Source organism: Ictalurus furcatus, chromosome 8, assembly GCF_023375685.1.
Source record: "Ictalurus furcatus strain D&B chromosome 8, Billie_1.0, whole genome shotgun sequence".
NCBI lineage: Eukaryota > Metazoa > Chordata > Actinopteri > Siluriformes > Ictaluridae > Ictalurus > Ictalurus furcatus.
In genome coordinates, this window is record NC_071262.1 from 15,275,157 (window position 1) to 15,294,991 (window position 19,835).

A 19,835-nucleotide genomic window follows, 5' to 3' on the forward strand; every position below is an offset into this window, starting at 1 on the left:
CCCACTTTATATTAAGTGTTCTTAAGTACTTTGTACTTAAGTAATTATCTAAGGGTTCAGTGCAGTGTAATTCTTATGTATGTAAAAATTGTTCCAGGGTATAGGATTTGAAAATATGTTTTTAAACTGAAATAATGACTACATAATTAACTATCTGTGAGAAAGAATTTGTAATAGAAATTCTGTATGATGTATAATTAATGAAGTATGGAACAGATATGTAAATACATTTCTAAATACTAGCCCAAATTGTGTGAACATGTATGTACAGTGAGAAACTCTGTGTGTCATAAATGAGCTACAGCAAACTGAGAGTTTAGAATTATATCTGATGTAGAACCTATGAATTACACAACCTAGAATAGAATAAAAATGCTATTACAATTTTTCTGACATTAAATTATTTCTTCCTAAACAAAGTGAAGGTATAGTATGAAAACAAGTTTAATTTACATAGTTAACTTGCAAAAATTGGACATACATAAGATTTACACTGAAATTAATACAGTGGGGGAAATAAGTATTAAACGCGTCAACATTGTTTTCAGTAAATATATTTCCAGTGAGGCTATTCATATTTTCCAGACATGGTGAAATTTGGAAATATAAAGAATTCACAACATTAAAGTCCATAAATAAAGTTATGTGTAATAAAGTGGAATGACAGGAAAAAAAGTATTGAACACGCTAACTGAAATTTATTTAATACTTAGTGGAGGAGCCTTTCTTTGCAATGACAGCTTCAAGATGCTTCCTGTATGAAGAAATTAATCAGCCACAGTATTCAGGTGTGATTTTGGCCCATTCTTCTAAACATATTGTCTTTAAATCTTGTTCAATTGGATTCAAGTCAGGTGATTGACTGGGTCATTCTAACACCTTGATTATTTTCTTTGAAACCCATTGAGAGTTTCCTTTGCTGTATGCTTTGGATCGTGGTCTTGCTGGAAAGTTCACCCACATCTCATGTTCATCATCCTGGTGGATGGCAGCAGATTCTTCTCAAGAATCTCCCGGTAAAGGGCTCCATTCAGCGTTCCTTCAATTATATGAAGTCTGCCAGTACCATTCGATGAAAAACAGCCCCACACCATGATGCTTCCACCTCCACACTTCACTGTTGGTATAGTGCTTTAAGGGTGATGTGCAGTGCCATTTCTTCTCCAAACATGGTGTGTAGTATGACAGCCAAAAAGTTCAATTTTGCTCTCGTCTGACCAGACTACACTCTCCCAGTATGTAATAGGCTTGTCCAAATGAGTTGTAACAAACTTTAAGTGAGCTTTGACATGCCTTTTCTTTAGTAATGGAGTCTTGCGTGGTGAGCGTGAGCAGTGGAGTGCATTGCCAATTATTTTCTCTGTGACGATGGCACCTGCTGCCTCCAAGTGTTTCTGGAGCTCTTTCCGAGTGGTCCTTGGCTCTTGGGCTACTCTTCTGACTCCTTGTTCAGAAATCTTGCAAGGAGCTCCTGTGCATGGCTGTTTGATGACGAAGTGTTGTTGGTTCCACTTGCGGATAATGGCCCCAGTGGTGCTTACTGGAGGATTCAGAAGTTTTGAAATCCTAAGTGTTTGATGAATCATCGTCACTCACTGTTATATATAACAAAGGATGTCAACTTCAAGAAAATAATCTCACATTGTCATAAGATGATTATTGGACGCTGTTGTGGAGGAGTATATAACTACAAATGTCAAAGTAAAGAATGAAAAGCAATCCTGAACAGAATTTTATCGTAAGCAGACCTGAGCTCACCCAGATCTCTATAGACACATCTGTTAAGAGTGTTCATTAAATTATAAGCACTGTGGTTCCTAGACTCACACAGCCTTAAAGCAATCTTATTGATGGCCCTAGAAAGAGAGCAGATAAAGGAGCTGTTGGGGGAAAAGACCAGAGGTAGTATCAGATGGAGAATGACTCCTGATAAGTGTACTTATACCAAATTGTAGATCGTACAACACACAAGATGAAAATGGTCTGGACAACACACTGCTTTGCAGCCCCATCTGTGCTCAGATTAAATCGAAGGTGCAATGTGGATAATGGCACAAATTCATCATGCATTATACCTACATTTGGTAATTAAAAGCAATCACTATTTAAAAACGTTTAGAGTTGTTGAAACTTTTTAATGATGGAACTTTTGCTGGAACTTTTTATGCTTGGAGCACCTAGACGTCATTAAGCTAGTAAGCCAAGGCCTATAAAGTACCAGTTAATCTAGACATGCAAAAAACACATTAAATCATTAAAAAGTTCTTACATTAAAAATAATCTAACTTAGCCTTAGGTATTATTACAGTAAAAAACTAATTTTAGCGAAGGCATCATTAAAGTAAGAAGCCAATTCTTTTAAGAGATATGACGGTATCCAATAGAACAAATATAATGTTGCTTGTTATAGCATACTCCAGTTCCCATAGGTGAATCAACTTCTCCTTCTTCTAGAAGTACAGGACTGCAACTTGCTAATGTTGAAGCAGAAGAAAAAAGCTAAATAATTAAGAGGGACAGCAGCAGGACGGTGTTATGGTCTGTCACCACTAATGGGTTTAGACCTCTCCAGAAATGTCTGGGTTTCTCTGGGTTGCATATTTTATATGATCTCAACAAAGCTGAGACTTCGGAAGGCAGCTGTTCAGAGATCCCTGCATACGTCACAGCTCTGTTTATCAGCCAGACTTACATGCTGACCGCCTCACCATTTGGAAACAGTTCCATGATTTATGTTCGCAGCACATTTCCAAGTGATGCAGAAAACCAAGAGTGGCAGGACATTCACAGGAGGCTGGGTGGCCTGATATTGACGTGATTTTTCCTGCGCTTTGTTTTTGCAACAATCTTTATGGCTAGAGAGATCTTAAAGCGGTAGAAGTCTTTCTCTTAAGATAACAGGTTATTAGTAGTTCTCAGTAGTCTAGTAACCTGAATGACACAAATAAGAATTGACACTAACACAATATGTGTTAGATGTCAAACCAGTTACTGCACTTCGAAGGCAGGGACTGAGGCATTTTTGCTCAACTGTTCACTTTTAATTTTATGGCTCATTACACCATTCTATTTCAGGCTAATATAAACCACTTTTGCAACAAATGCGCCTGTCTTGTTTGTGTAAAAGGTCAGAACACTGGGGTAGATATATAAAGTGGATTTTGCTTTGTTCTTCTGATTTTTCAAGCACAATAATTGTGACACAAAACAGTAGTTAATAATGTCTATTATCTGTTTTAGTGTCTATTCATTCCAATAGTGGCTCAAACCCCAGATTTCTCAGCCACTGAAGATTTTGATTCTGTTGCCATGGAAATGAATTATGTGAATGTAACTTTATAGATGCCAGGTCTTAAGTCTTACCTATGAAATTTATCAGTCTTATTCTATCTGTACCTCCCACTGTACCCATTTGACACATACTCATGGCTTGACCCATATTTTTTGGCTTGCTTTTTATATTTTCCTCAATAAACTGTACATGGTTACATTAATACTTGCTGAGTCCTAAAGACTTTGCCATCTAGTGCATCACTTGCACTTCTGGCATGGTCACAATGTCATGTATAGCTCCATCACCTCCAACACTACATTAAGGGAGAGCAGTCTGGAAGGTCCTCAGTGAGAACATGACAGCTCACCAGGAACCAGTAGGGAATTTTTAAACAGAAAGTTTGATTTATTGTCACTCTCCTGACTGAAAGAGCACACTGTGGGCTTCTACGACGTTCCTGGGACAGCCTGGATCAAAGTTTATATACTATATATATATGTCAGTTCATAAAACATTTCTTGTGGGCCCATTTATAAATGAAATGCCATCAAAACAAAATACTAGCTCATATTTGAGTGTTCAAGTGAATAAACAAGATATATACAAAATTTAAGAGTCATTACCAGATCCATCGAACAAGAATGTGAGAAATCAGGTTTCACAGAGACTTAAAGATTTTGCCTCAAGTGATATATACCTGCTTAAAGTAGTTTGGGGAAAGGTGGGAAATATTTGTTCTTATAATGCAGATAGCATATGTATTATGTATGGTTGTCCAAAACGTACTCATCTTGGTTCATTACTAAGAACGCTGGGGAAGCTGAGAGTGGAACTGTATGTATGTAGCTAATTGGTTAGCTTTCTTGTTTGGAAATGAATGCAATACACAGCTGAGTATTCACTCATTAAGGATGTGACATGCTGTTCATACAACTGTTCATACACTTCATACAGTTTCCCTGATAAGGTTTGTTGATGTTGCTGCTACAATGCTGTTTTCAAATATATAATCAGCAAAAAAAGAAATGTCCCTTTTATCAGGAGACCGTATTTCAAAGATAATTTTGTAAAATCCAAATAAGCTTTACAGAGCTTTATTGGAAAGGGTTTAAACAAAGTTTTTCATGCTTGTTCAGTGAACCATAAACAATTATTGCACATGCACATGTGGAACAGTCCTTAAGACACTAACAGTTTACAGGTGCTAGGCAATTAAGGTTACAGTTACAATAATTTAGGACACTAAAAGACCTTTCTACTGACTCTGAAAAACACCAGAAGAAAGATGCCTAGGGTTCCTGCTCACCTGCGTGAACATGCCATAGGTCTGCTGCAGAGAGGAATGAGTACTGCGGATGTGTCCAGAGCAATAAACTGTAATGTCTGTAATGTAAGATGCCTAAGACAATGCTACAGCAGATCGTCCTTGCAGTCGAAAATTACATGTAACCATGTGTCCCCCCCAGACATGAAACTTGTTCAGTTTATGTCTCAGTTGTTGAATGTTTTTATGTTAATACAAATATTTATACATGTTAAGAAATTTGCTGGAAAGAAAAGCAGTTGAATTTGAGAGGATGTTTCTTTTTTTGCTGAGTATATACTTTTTAAGTTTAAAGTTTAAATAAAATATGTTCTCCAAACTGTCATATCACAGCAAACCAGCAACTCCATTTCCCAGGAGGCACCTCAAACTACAAACATGGCCACTGAGGACTACCCTTCCCACACACGCACACGTTCGCCTTTGCCAGAGTACTAACTACACACACCTGCACCCAATCTCACACACAGCACTACACAGTATATAAAGGACTTTGTGAACACTCAGACTTTGCGAAGTAAATTTTCAGCCGTCTCTGTCGTTATCCAAGCCTTATACTCGTGGTTTGCATTAGTGAGATTTGACCATTGTTTACGTTCTTGACCTCAATTCTCTGCCTTGCCTAGTTTTGCCTGTTTGCCTGATCGCCTGACCTCTGCCTGTTTATTGACCATGAACTTTGCCTTACCCTTGGAATTGTTATTATATATCTGCCTAACCTGCACTTGCTTCCGTCTGACTCCATTTCGTGACACAAACCTGGAGTTGTTAATTGCATCCATTCACTGCAGCAATCCAAGTGTTTTTCTGTGCTTTATGTTTTGGAAATCAATACACCTTCATTTCTGAAAGCAAGCTTGTTCCTGGCCTGAGGGAACATCCAACAACTGAACAACATACTGCTGCTGTTTAATTTGGACATCAGAGCAGCAGTGTGTGATTCGTTTGCTGTAGTCTTTCTTTAATCTTGACCTCCACCAGGACCTGATATGTGAGAATGTTTTGGCCTTGAATTGTGTTTTTTCAGTGTGAGAACTTGACAGGGACGGTTAGGGATGTGGCATGACATTCAGGGTTCTATGCCATTAATTCACCCTTATCCAAGTTACAGTATGTCAAGGCACTATCGGGTTTAGGGGAATGATTTACCATAAGGCTATAGCTTCACTGTGGAGCAGGGAAGTAGTGATAGTGCTCTCTTGCAGTCTTCCAGTGCTCATGGGAAAACCAGGCATCTCACCACTGTGCAGCAGGTCACTGAGGAGTACGTAGAGAATGCCCTAAACCAGTGTTACACTCGCCTTTCTATCCAGTGGACTTTAAACTTGCATATTGCTTAGAGACACTTAAGATATATCCACATATGGGACAAGTGGAAAACAGCATTTATCACCACATTCATTAACTTTGAATACTTGGTGAGGGATTTTGGTCTTGTAAATGGCCCCTCCACTTCTGTTAATGAGTTTATTCCTCATCAGAAGTGGAACATGTTGCCCTGTAGAGCCTGATCTACTCAAGCATCTCCTGGACAATAAATTCTATGTCAAGTTGGTCTAGAGCAAACGTCACAAGCCCACCATTACTTTCATGGGTTACATACTCAGTATACAATTTCAAAGAAGTCAAAACCCAAGGCAATCAAGAAGTTACAAAGATTCCTCAAGTTTCAGTTTCGACTGCACCACTCAATTTGTTGAAAAGTTTATTTAATGGAACAAGGCTACAGATGAGTCTGCATATGTTTAATGAGCTAAAAGAATGATTCACAAGCATCGTTGTCTCTTTCTCATTTAAGTGTAGAGGTCGGTGTCTTGGAAACCAGCACTGGGGTACATTATCGTAATGCTATATGAGTTTCATTCTTGTAACCTACAGTATATAAGCTCCCGGCTATAAAGGTAGCCTTGAAAATTTGTGGTATCCCTTCAAGTTTGTACCAGATTTCCATAAATCTGAAGTCTCATTTAAAGCTATGCAGCAGTGGAATTAGCTCCTTACTGATTCAAAAACCTGTATATAGCATAATATATTTTCTGTTATTTTAAAAGGTATCCTCTGTTAACCTAACCACTGATTTAAAAATCTGTACAGAGTTTAATATCTTTTCCCAAAAAAATAAAAAAGGACATTAAGTAATCAATCATTTATCCATAAACTTACTGGACATAGTAATCATATGTATCCTGTCATAAACATTTGCATCCTATGATTTTAAGCAATACTGTACATGATAACCTGTGTGTGCATACGGACACGTATGGATAGGCTGTGCGTGGGTATGAATATGCTATTGATTGATGGTGGTTTGAGAGAAGTAGGGATGTAGGAGTTGTAATTGCTCGGATTGGAATTGGAGTTACACTCATTCTCCAAGCAGCTTGATGGCCTATTCGCTCCCAGGATGTTGGAGCCATACTTCCAGGTTCAAGACTCCAAACAGGCACCTCCTGTCTGCCTGACAACTAAGACCTATATCCCCAGTGCACCATGGAACCACTTAACTTCAGACAGCTCAAGACATCTCGACATAAAATGCATCTTGGCCCTGGTCCACAACAATATCTGGGGATGTTTGCTGGAGGCAGGTGTAAGTAATGGTAAAAATCCTGTACTATCTGTTCCCCTCTGGTTTTCTTCAGCTCCTGCATCATTACATCTGTATAAGCTCCACTGCATTCTTAACACTCTGAGTTTTTTTTAAATGGTTGCCAAAAAGCGCATAGCAGAAGCTGAGCTTGGCACTGACAACACAATCACAGCATGTTGGAATAACAAATTTGATTACTGATTGCTAACATACTGACCCTTTTGATTTTGGCAAAGACATTATAATTTCAAAAGCATTCAGCCCTTATTGTATAACAAATTAATGTTCTAACAAATCAGTTTATGACAACTTGAAATAGTCTGAAATAGCCTTATAGTGCAAGACAATGTCAAAGTACAATTACCCTAGTGTTAATCTCATGCTGTGTTCCCATGGCTACAAATTAGATGATAAAAAAAATGCTGTACTGTTGCTAATGCACTATATTCATGGTTGCTGCCCTCTGAGGAGGAAGCTTTATAAGCCCTCTAACATATGACGTACATTAAAACTCTCATCTTCGGTTACTCTTACCCTAGGCAATACAGTATGCTACATAAATAACGCTCATTAGTATTAAACACTCAATCCATCAAGATTTCCAGCTTCACTATAACTAAAAAAGAAATGAGAGAAAGTCTTTGGTCTAGAGAGATTTTTCAGATGTTTTGATGACTCTGATTCTGTGACCTGAGAAATGATTAGAAGTAAATCAACTATCATAAGTATCCTAAATCCATCCATCTTCTACCGCTTACTCCTTTTCAGGGTCACGGGGAACCTGGAGCCTATCCCAGGGAGCATCGGGCAGAAGGCGGGGTACACCCTAGACAGAGTGCCAGTCCATCGCAGGGCACAATCACATACACACTCACACACCCATTCATACACTACGGACACTTTAGACATGCCAATCAGCCTAGCATGCATGTCTTTGGACTGGGGGAGGAAACCGGAGTACCCGGAGGAAACCCCCGCAGCATGCAAACTCCGCACACACAGGGCCACGGCAGGACTCGAACCCCAGACCCTGGAGGTATGAGGTGAACGTGCTAACCACTAAGCCAAGTATCCTAAATCCAGTGTCTAAATCTAGACACCAGGAAAGAAATGATGAAATACATCAGACAGAATGTGACAGCAACCACATTATTTATATCTGTAAAAGCTTCCTTCCTCTCTTGAGTAGTGACTGTATGTCACAAAAGATAATCAATAAACCCTATATAAAGAAACTGTTATTGAAAAACAAACACCACCATCTCTTAGCCCAACAATAAATCCTTCAGCAGTCATCAATCAAAGTAGAGATTTGTCTTTCAACTAGCTTGATTGATGAGGATCCTCCAGCATTAAATAATAGGAATTCAATAAATATTATATAGATTTTTTTTAAGAAACCTCTGATATTCTTTTTTTTTAATGCATTAATGAATTGCAACATAAGAAACATACTTTAAAGATGTCCTCATGTTTTCACATAGACATAATAACAAATACATAGATATATTTAGGATTTCCATGGAGAAATTATTTAAAAAAGACCAGCTGGCTAAACTTTATATTTAAAACACGTGCTAGTCTTTGGTGAAAGCCTGAGGGAGCTTAGAAATTAGACTCAACATTGGAGTAATACACAGAAAGGGCCTTCCATTTCTGCCTTCACCAGTCCACTTTAATGCAGTTTTTTATAAAGAAGCAATCCGCTTCTTTATAAGATTACAGCAATTACTGTTTAGAAGAAGGTTTAGATCAGTGATACAAGATATTAGTTATTAGACTAAAGTGAGAGTGCATCTATAATGTTATGAGAAATTAAAGAGGTTCTCTAAGACAGAGAAGAACAGAGAGAGAGAACGAGAGAGAGAGAGAGAGAGAAACTAGTTTGGGAGAGTAACGGTTTGGGGATGTTCTCATTTTTTTCTGATTCTCCTGGGAAAGGCCATGCTAAGCTATGTTCAGTGTAAAACCCAACTCGACAATAACCACACAGTCGTAGGATTGCTAGTACAGAAATATACTGGAAAATAATATTATTTATTAAGCCTTCTTGTCATCTCAAAACAGTCTGACCATTCTCCTCTGACCTCTCTCATCAACAAGGTATTTCTGCCTGCTTTTTGCACCATGCACCTTGCATACTTGCATGAAAAAACAGAGGTAGAGGTGTTCCTATTAAAGTGGCCAGTGAGTGGACTATATCAAGCACAAAATGGGATTTTTTGCTTTCATATGTAAACAAAGTGCCAGAAGACAGATGACATTTAGAATTATTCCAGTATTACTTTGGGATTAAGATCCAACAGTTTGAAAGTATATCCCTTGTGTTTATTTAGAAGAAGAAAAAAGAAGTCTGTGTAAGACCAAGTCGATGCCAAACCAAACACTAATAAGCAAATGTAACACAGAATTATCTTGCCAGACAGAGAAGGTTTAGAATTATTTCACTTACTTGAGCACGTGTGTGGAGCCGTTGATCTGTGTAGCTGTGCAGGGTGTTCTAGGTGCGAGGATGGAGGGCCGTCGGTAGCGCTGGTGGCCGCAGCAGAGGATGATGAGGAAGGCACGGCGGAAGGACTTGTTGAGGAAGGCATAGAGGATGGGGTTGAGCATGGAGTTGATGTAGCCCAGCCACAAGCATGCTGCCCACAGCTGCTCCGGTACTGTGTAGTCTATGAAAGGGTCCACCACATTGGTGATGAAGAATGGAGCCCAGCACAGGCAAAAGCAGCCCATAATGATGCACAGAGTCTTTGCTGCCTTGGTCTCAGTGCGCATGCGGTGGTTGCGTTGGTGTTCAGCACTTTCAAGGCCAGAGGCCGCGCCACCTGCCCTCTGCAGCATGCCGATCTGACGGGCGTGCTCACGTGCCGTTACATAGATGCGTTGATAGGCGAGCACCATCAGGCCCAGTGGGATGTAGAAGGCCACCACAGAGCAGGTGAGTGCATATGGCTTGTTCACCATGAACACGCACACCGTGGAGTTGCCACTGAACTTCCTTGCTTCTATCTGTTGAGGGGAGAGGGAATATTTATTACACAAATTGCACATTCAGCATGCAAAAAGAAAATATCACTTTTTTTACTCTCTGTGCTGAGGTTTCTTTTTTTCTGTTGGTTCACTGCTATTCCAATCTGTAAGTCCTTGGCCTACGAGAGCTGTAAATTTGTCAGCGGTAGACAAAACCTTTCGTACCATATAAATTTAAAACCAGGGAGACCTTAACCCGAATAGCATTCATTTTATAAACAGGCATTTTCAAAGACAGCCCTTTAGAAAAGTCCCTGACCCTGACTACACTTAAATAAGAATAAAATCACCTCTAATTTCTCCTACTTGACACAATGCTTTGATAAGCCTGGCTCAAAATGTACAAAAAAAAAAAAAGTCTTGGTTTCCATGAATTACACTTTGCTGGAGAACACTTAAAAAACACCAGGGTAAAAAAGAATACCAGAAATAATTTTGTGCTTCACTTGACTTTGTTGAAATGCACTTTAATTGGACACAACCCAAATGAAATCTTGTGTGAAGGGTTCATTTGCTCAAGTGGTCTGGATCCCAGGGCAAAACAGTCAGTAGACATAACTATAAATATGTATATTTACAAGCGTGTGATGTGCTGTTTATTAATACTATCAATTGGAGAAAGGTCATTAAATATTCATCATCATTCATCAGAGTCATTAGCAACACCATCACCACAGCAATCACTAGATATTCATTCATTCATTCATCAGGAACTGAATCTGGAGCCCGGGAGGGACAACTGTTCATAATCACTAAATGTTATATATATATATATATATATGTCACGATTCCCCCTTTAAGCAGCGTGCTCTAAGCGCGAATGCGCGAGCACCTGCTTTTCCGTTGTTGACCGTAATGACATCTGGACACGTGTGTTTTGTTTATGTTTCTGTCATGTCTCCTCCCTGTTCTGTCATTGGCTGGGATTTCACGTGGGTCTGTATTGCTCTCAGCTGCTAGCAGTTTAGACACTGATTATGTCCGCATATATACTGCACGCCTCCCAGCACACAGGGCGGAAGATTAATAATACTTTAGAGTTAGTTTAGTTCGTAGCGTATTCTTAGTCACGGTCCATGTTTAGAGTTAGTTTAGTTTGGATCATAGTCATAGTCACGGTCCATGTTTAGAGTTAGTTTAGTTTGGATCATAGTCATAGTCACGGTCCATGTTTAGAGTTAGTTCGCGCTGGATTATCCGCTTCCAGTCCCTCGTCATAGTTCGTTTCTTGTTTTGTTTATCGACCTAGATTCCTGCCTTGCCCCGTGTATGCCTGTTTGCCAATCGCCTGACCTCTTGCATGTTTGTAGATTACGTTTTGAATCACGTTTTGGATTTGTCTGCCTGTCTCTCTTTCTAATAAACAACTGTTCATCCGGCACTTGCATCCGTCCTATCTCTGCTCCGTCACGATTCGTGACAGAATCTTCTGCCAAAACATGGATGCAGCAGGAGAACGGAGGAGACGCAGAACCCGGAAGTTGACGCCAACCGTCCCCGCTATGGACTCCGTCCACTTCCCACAATGGACATTTATGGAGCTTCCTGATCCATTTGACGGATTTTTCGGTGCCCCTGAATATTTTCTGGTAGACTGTCAATACTATTTCGCCAGCCTGTTAGACCCTAAGCCAGAGGAGAAGCAATGGCTCCGATTCACGTGGTCCCGGTTCTTTGGACCGGCCCGTCAATGGGTGCAGCTCAAACTGGATAAGCACTGTAGGAACCTGGATGGTGTAGAACAGTTTGTGGGGGAATTCATGGTGCGATTCGGGAGTCCGGAGGCGAAGGACGAGCTAGAACAACTTCTCAGGGGGGTAAGTCTGGCAGGCGAACCTGCCCTGCCGTTTACCTACTACTACAAGCAACTTCATGCAGAGCTCAACTCTGAAATCCAAGTCAAGTCTCAAGTCCCTGAGATCCAAGTCAAGTCTCAAGTCCCTGAGATCCAAGTCAAGTCTCAAGTCCCTGAGATCCAAGTCAAGTCTCAAGTCCCTGAGATCCAAGTCAAGTCTCCAGTCCCTGAGATCCAAGTCAAGCCTCCAGTCCCTGAGATCCAGGTCAAGCCTCCAGGCTCTGAAGTCCAAGTCAAGCCTCCAGTCCCTGAGAACCAGGTCAAGCCTCCAGTCCCTGAGATCCAGGTCAAGCCTCCAGTCCCTGAGATCCAGGTCAAGCCTCCAGTCCTTGAGGTCCAAGTCAAGCCTCCAGCCCTTGAGGTCCAAGTCAAGTCCCCAGGCTCTGAAGTCCAAGTCAAGCCTCCAGGCTCTGAAGTCCAAGTCAGGTCTCAAGTCCCTGAGGTCCAAGTCAAGTCTCCAGTCCCTGAGATCCAAGTCAAGTCTCAAGTCCCTGAGATCCAAGTCAAGTCTCCAGTCCCTGAGATCCAAGTCAAGTCTCCAGTCCCTGAGATCCAAGTCAAGCCTCCAGTCCCTGAGATCCAGGTCAAGCCTCCAGGCTCTGAAGTCCAAGTCAAGTCTCAAGTCCCTAAGGTCCAAGTCCAAGTCAAGTCTCACGTCCCTGAGGTCCAAGTCAAGTCTCACGTCCCTGAGGTCCAAGTCAAGTCTCACGTACCTGAGCTCACGTTCAAGCCTGCTGATCCAATTGACCAAGCTCTGCTAATATCTCAGCCTAATGACCAAATGCTGCTCATGCCCAAGTCTACCGACCCCGTCGTCCAAGTTCAGCCCACGCCCAAGACTACTGACACGCACAGCCAAGTTCTGCTCACGCCCCAGTCTGCTGACACGCACAGCCAGGTTCTGCTCACGCCCCAGTCTGCTGACACGCACAGCCAAATTCTGCTCGCGCCCCAGTCTGCTGACACGCACAGCCAAGTTCTGCTCGCGCCCCAGTCTGCTGACACGGCCAGCCAAGCTCCGCCTGCGCCCCAGTCTGCTGACACGGCCAGCCAAGCTCCGCCCGCGCCCCAGTCTGCTGACACGGCCAGCCAAGCTCTGCCCGCACCCGAGTCTGCTGACACGGCCAGCCAAGCTCCGCCCGCGCCCGAGTCTGCTGACACGGCCAGCCAAGCTCCGCCCGCGCCCGAGTCTGCTGACACGGCCAGCCAAGCTCCGCCCATGCCCAAGGTTCACCTGGTGACCTCAGAGCCTCAGCCTCCCTGTTCAGCTGTGGACGTCGCTCAGCCTCCCTGTTCAGCTGAGGACGTCACTCAGCCTCCCTATTCAGCTGTGGATGTTGCTCAGCCTCCCTATTCAACTGTGGACATCGCTCAGCCTCCCTGTTCAGATGAGGTCGTCGCTCAGCCCGACTGTTCTGCTGAGGTCGTCGCTCAGCCCGCCTGTTCAGCTGAGGTCGTTGCTCAGCCCGCCTGTTCAGCTGAGGTCGTCGCTCAGCCCGCCTGTTCAGCTGAGGTCGTCGCTCAGCCCGCCTGTTCAGCTGAGGACGTCTCTCAGCCCGCCTGTTCAGCTGAGGTCGTCGCTCAGCCCGCCTGTTCAGCTGAGGTCGTCGCTCAGCCTCCCTGTTCAGCTGTGGTTGTCGCTCAGCCCCCCTGTTCAGCTGAGGTCGTCGCTCAGCCTTCCGGTTCAATGGCAAACGTCGTTCCCCCCTACTGCTTCGAGGAGACCCACGCTCCTCTCTCTGGCCGCACAGAGACCCACGCTCCTCTCCCTGGCCTTACAGGGGACTTCGCTCTGCCTTCCAGTTCAGCTGGGGTCGTCGCTCCGCTTTCATGCTCCGCCGAGGACTTCGCTCAGCCTCCCTGCCCAGCTGTGGATGTTGCTCTGCCTTCATGCTCCGCCGAGGACTTCGCTCAGTCTGCCTGCCCTGCTGTGGTCGTCGCTCCGCCTTCATGCTCCACTGAGGACTTCGCTCAGCCTGCCTGCCCGGCTGTGGACGTCGGTCTGCCTTCATGCTCCGCCGAGGATGTCGCTCTGCCTTCATGCTCCGCCGAGGACTTCGCTCAGCCCACCTGCCCTGCTGTGGTCGTCGCTCTGCCTTCATGCTCCGCCGAGGACTTTGCTCAGCCTGCCTGCCCGGCTGTGGATGTCGCTCTGCTTCCCTGCTACGCCGAGGACGTCGCCCCGCTTCCCTGCGCCGCCAAAAACACCGTGCAGTTTCCTGGCTCTGCCTGGGACATTCAGTCCAGGGGGCCGGGTCCGCCAATTAAATGGGATGACTCATGGCACTCGGGGAGAGGTGCCTTTGGGGGGGGGTTCTGTCACGATCCCCCCTTTAAGCAGCGTGCTCTAAGCGCGAATGCGCGAGCACCTGCTTTTCCGTTGTTGACCGTAATGACATCTGGACACGTGTGTTTTGTTTATGTTTCTGTCATGTCTCCTCCCTGTTCTGTCATTGGCTGGGATTTCACGTGGGTCTGTATTGCTCTCAGCTGCTAGCAGTTTAGACGCTGATTATGTCTGCATATATACCGCACGCCTCCCAGCACACAGGGCGGAAGATTAATAATACTTTAGAGTTAGTTTAGATCGTAGCGTATTCTTAGTCACGGTCCATGTTTAGAGTTAGTTTAGTTTGGATCATAGTCATAGTCACGGTCCATGTTTAGAGTTAGTTCGCGCTGGATTATCCGCTTCCAGTCCCTCGTCATAGTTCGTTTCTTGTTTTGTTTATCGACCTAGATTCCTGCCTTGCCCCGTGTATGCCTGTTTGCCAATCGCCTGAACTCTTGCATGTTTGTGGATTACGTTTTGAATGACGTTTTGGATTTGTCTGCCTGTCTCTCTTTCTAATAAACAACTGTTCATCCGGCACTTGCATCCGTCCTATCTCTGCTCCGTCACGATTCGTGACAATATACATATATTTATATATATATATATATATATATATACACACACATATATACATATGTACACTATTAATTTATTTTCAGCAATGTGAATTTTTTTCCCCGATTTAGTTAGAATGTGACCCAAACATTCAGTGATACATGAGCTACAAACACTAATCAGCTCCTCTAAGAGGTGCAGTCAATGAATCTGGCAGTGTTTCTGATGTTCTGACTTTAAACCGTGCAGCTAAATTGCTGTCCGAATTAAACAGTCAGGATAATAGTCATGTATTGTGAACATTTCAGAGGAGAACTACGTACGCCAAACAAAAACTCAAACACACTCTCATCTTCCCCTCACCAAGGAATGATGCTTATGATTATTATGTGTAGAGTGTGAAATGCAAAGAATTGTGTGCTATGCAGGGTATTATGTATTCAGTTAATGAAATGGTTAATTTTACACAGAATAAATAATGACACAGTTTATGAAACCACCATGTTATGAAACTCCTCTAAGCAAAATCATTGATTGTGTGAAGAAAAACATGCTCAGTATGCCATTTAAACAGCATTTCCTCTGTCTGGCTGACTTTCATTACAGCAAATCAATCTTCATCCAGGACCATTTAATGTTTGTTTATAGATGGATTATAAGCTCTAATAGGGCGATGTGACATCACTATTTGAAATCACTATTTCTATTACATCATACTTGTCCGTGGGAGTTATTAATTAAGCTCTTCCTCATAGCGTTTCCTGAATAGAGGGACTACAGGAGGAGAAGCTCGCTGTAGCTTCTTTAGGCATCTGCAGTATATAATATTCACCCAGAATACAAAGTGGGGCACAAACTCTAGTAAAAATCTATAAAGAACCATTTAAAATATCTGAAATGTGCTCTAAAATAAAACAACCTCATTTGCATATGTACTGAGCTGATTATTTCATCGAATGCCTAATCATTTTCACCGAAGCAAGTTTGTTTACAGTCGTCATGATGAACACGAAAGAGAAAAATTATCTTTAAACATTCCACAGCCAAATACATTTTTTCAACACTGGACTAGCTGTGACAGATGTGACTCACCAAATCATTTATTCCAATACTGTTCCAGCCTTGCATAATTGGTAAGAACGATATAACAGTTGGGATAGTCCAGCATCCTCCTATCATAAGAGCAACTCTCAGTGGTGTCATCTTGTTCCTGTAGACCAGAGGCTGACAACAGATGGCATAGTACCTGCAACAAAAGGTTTAAAAGCATTTTATACATATATAAAAACTAAATAAAAAATTATTTCACACATTGGTTGAACAAACCATGTACTTTAGCATTAATACACCATAAAAATGTAACTAACATTTGTATTAAGTAAGGAATAAAACATGCTGTTATAGGTAAATAATTGATGAGCTACTGTGATGCTTAAAATTGTTTATTTCTATGACAGAACATCCTGAAGTGTTTTATTCCTCCTTTATCACAACAATGCATGAACGATTACATATACACAGCACAATATATGTTTAACCATTTATAGTTACATTTAATGTTATGGAACATCCACAAGACAAGATATTTCCTTTTATCACTTACATTACAGCAGTTATAAACAGTCGTTCATAACTCCCCCCTCCTTAAAGTTAATAAAAAAAAAACCATACAGCTAGCATTGTCATGTGATTGTGAAACCATAAAGGAGCAAACTCCTCCGTCCTGAAGACTTTCCCTACTAACCATAACAAAGCACTGACACCTGAGACACCTTCCATAAATGTTAAATAAACACTTCTTACAGAAAACTTCACCATATCAACTATATACCTGTGTCTAATAATAATTTTTAAAAAATCCATTTATTAATATATTTAGATTACGCATGTGAAGCGGCCGCCACACAAATACCTGTGAATGAGAGGCGATAATGTATTAGAATAAGTTATTATATTCATCCATTTTCTATACCGCTTATAATACACAGGGTTGCGGGGAGCCTGGAGCCTTTCCCGCACAAGGCGGGGGACACCCTGAAGGGGGTGCCAACCCATTGTAGAGCACAAATGCACACACACTCACACACCCATTCACACAATATGGACAATTTACAGATGCCAATCAGCATACAACACATGTCTTTGGACTGGGGGAGGAAACTGGAGTACCTGGAGAAAACCCCCGAAGGATGGAGAGAACATGCAAACTCCATGTACACAGGGTGGAGGCGGGAATCGAACCACCAACCCTGGAGGTGCAAAGCAAATGTTAAGTATAAAAATAATTATATGTATTATTTTAAATAAATAGGAAAGTGGCCAAGTGTGCAGACAGAATACAGCAAATAAATTTCAACCAGGCTCTGTAGAAGCACCTTCCATACTACACTATCACGACCTTTCTGAACTGTCAAACTAGATTTCCATTAAGCACCTTTAAATGACCTTTTAGCACAGGCAGCAAAAAAGATTTTGACTTTTTGTGTGAAATTCAGCATGCCATAATGACAATGTTAGGGAAATAATTATTTATGTAACAGGATACATGAATCCTGTGTAATACAAAAAAAAAAACAGTTAAAAGAATTTAATTTTGAATTGATTTATCCTTTGACAGATGTCAGTACTGCGTCACAACTCAAGATCTCAAAGCTGTCAAATTTCCAAAATGGTGAATACCACAAGAGAGAATAATGACAGGCTCTAGGCAGGGTTATGTGAAATATGTGAAAAGTAAGTCTGGTGTAGAGGAAGCTGTTGATGAATGTATAGCACTCCTATTTTTCAGGAACAAAGGGAAATGACTGTGTGCAAGTGCAGAAACGCTGGTGATATAATAACACAGGTGTCTGAGATGGGTCGTACTATCCGACAGTAAAAATAACTCAGATCTGTATCAGAGATGGCACACAATACAAAAGAGGGCTGTTTCTTTTTACGTATTACAGCCACTATAACATCTTTTCAGAAAAAAGTCATATGCAAATAGGGAAACTACTGGACTGGTGCACACAGAAAACTTTAAATCAAGTGTATTTCAGTGTGTATATTAGCATAAAGCTATCCAGCTCTACCAAACGCAATACTTAATTATACCACCACCTGCTGCACTGTGTACAAGAACCAAAGAAATGGTCTGGCTGTTGGTAGAAACAAATTTTCCTAGGCATATAATTAGCTGGCATGGATGATAGACATTCTTTCCATAATCACGAATAAAAAAAGGACAGTAATGTCATATAGCTCTAAAGCTAGCACAACATAATCTCAAGCAAAAATTAACATGCTAGCCAGACACAACTTTACGTGCAAGGAGAGACCACAGCATATAACTGAACTGTTAGCCAAAGACGTTTAGCTATTTTGCTGAGGGCACACACAAAATGCTTCATCACCAGAGACGTTATCAGGAGATGACATATACTGTAGCTGCATAAAGTCGTCCCTCCCATGGACTCGCTTATTTTCCATACTCAATTATATTATTTGCCGGTTTTAGCCTAGTTAATTGGCAAGCATATACAGTATATATTACACATATTTGTATACACATACACATATTTCAGTTGCCCAGTGGTCTATCTAATGACTTGATGATCTGTCCACCGCTGCACAGTCTAGATCTTCAGGTACCTACATTCTGCTCTTAGCTGCTCTGAGGCTACAGAATGATGAGCAGCTTGAGGTCGTTGAGACTGTATCACCGGTCAGTTAAGAGAGGAAACAAATAAGCGAGATTTCGGTGTCATGATGGACAGTGTTCCCAGTGGTCCTTCAGGAAGAAATGATGATTATCTATCCATCTCTAACCTGCTCTCTCTCCTTTGACCCAGTTCTGTCAGCACTGTCGCCCATGCATGTGTAGGGGTTCCTGTTTATCTACCCCTGACACATACTCATTACAACACATTTAACACAGGCAAAGAGGCCTATGTTCTACTATAAACCATTTCTCATCACTGTGACACTGTGCCTCGTGGTGAAGCAGGCTTTCATTATCCTCTCGAATCTCTGTAATGGCCAGATGAGTCACTTTTTTAATTCCTTAACCAACCTGAGACTGTCTTGCTTGACTAATTCACTGCTGCTAACACCCTGAAGCAGAACAATGCTATACCGATGTAGTCCTTTCACAAATCAGTCGCATAAAGTAGAAACTGGGTTTTACAGTAACCACTGGGTGTAGTCATGTTCATATTTTTGTGCCTTCTTTAATAAATATAGTTATCTTATGTTAATTATATACTTATCTAATGTTAGCTAATTCAAACATACATTGATAGAGTTTATTTCACATTAATGAACTGAAGACATTCTCCATTTTAAAATGGAGAAAGTGAGGGCAGAAAAGCTGTGAGGAGTTGAGAGGGGTGGGGCTTCCAGGGTATCAGTTATTATTGGAGAATAAAAAGCAACTATCAAACTGTCAATCATTTTAGATTCAAAAGGCTGCTCTTTTTAACTCTTTATTTTTGAGTTATAAGTTGTAGCAGCATACTCTATGTTAAAATGCAAAATGGTTCTTCTTCTTCTTAAAAAAAATAATAATAAAAAAATAGGACCAAAAATCATGCATCATTCTGTTGTGACAAATTTGTGTGGTTGGCAGTTTGAATGAGTGCAACAGGGGCAAGTGTTTAACAGCAGGCCATCAGAAACACGACCCACACATTAGTCTCTCTGCATGTACCAGCGCCTTGTGGACTGCGCTGTGTTACTTGAAGCCTGCTGAATGTCTCACGGCAAAAGCAGGATTGCTAGAGGGAAGCTGTCAGAAGTAGCAGGTATCAGACTAAGTACAAAAACAGCAGTGAAATTAAACTGCTGGTAATAGCTGAGGTTTGCTAATGATCTTAGCTTCATGACTAA

At 41.7% G+C, this 19,835-nt stretch overlaps 1 protein-coding gene across 1 annotated transcript in view; it reads right to left on the bottom strand.

The window, feature by feature from the left end:
• htr4 (5-hydroxytryptamine receptor 4) overlaps positions 1-19,835 on the bottom strand; it is a 107,946-nt gene that overhangs the window by 26,242 nt on the left and 61,869 nt on the right. The window contains exons 5-6 of the mRNA XM_053631021.1: positions 16,059-16,212; positions 9,641-10,200 (exon numbers count right to left, since the gene is read on the bottom strand). Of these exons, the coding sequence (XP_053486996.1) occupies positions 9,641-10,200; positions 16,059-16,212 (714 nt within the window). The remainder of the gene's footprint in view (positions 1-9,640; positions 10,201-16,058; positions 16,213-19,835) is intronic.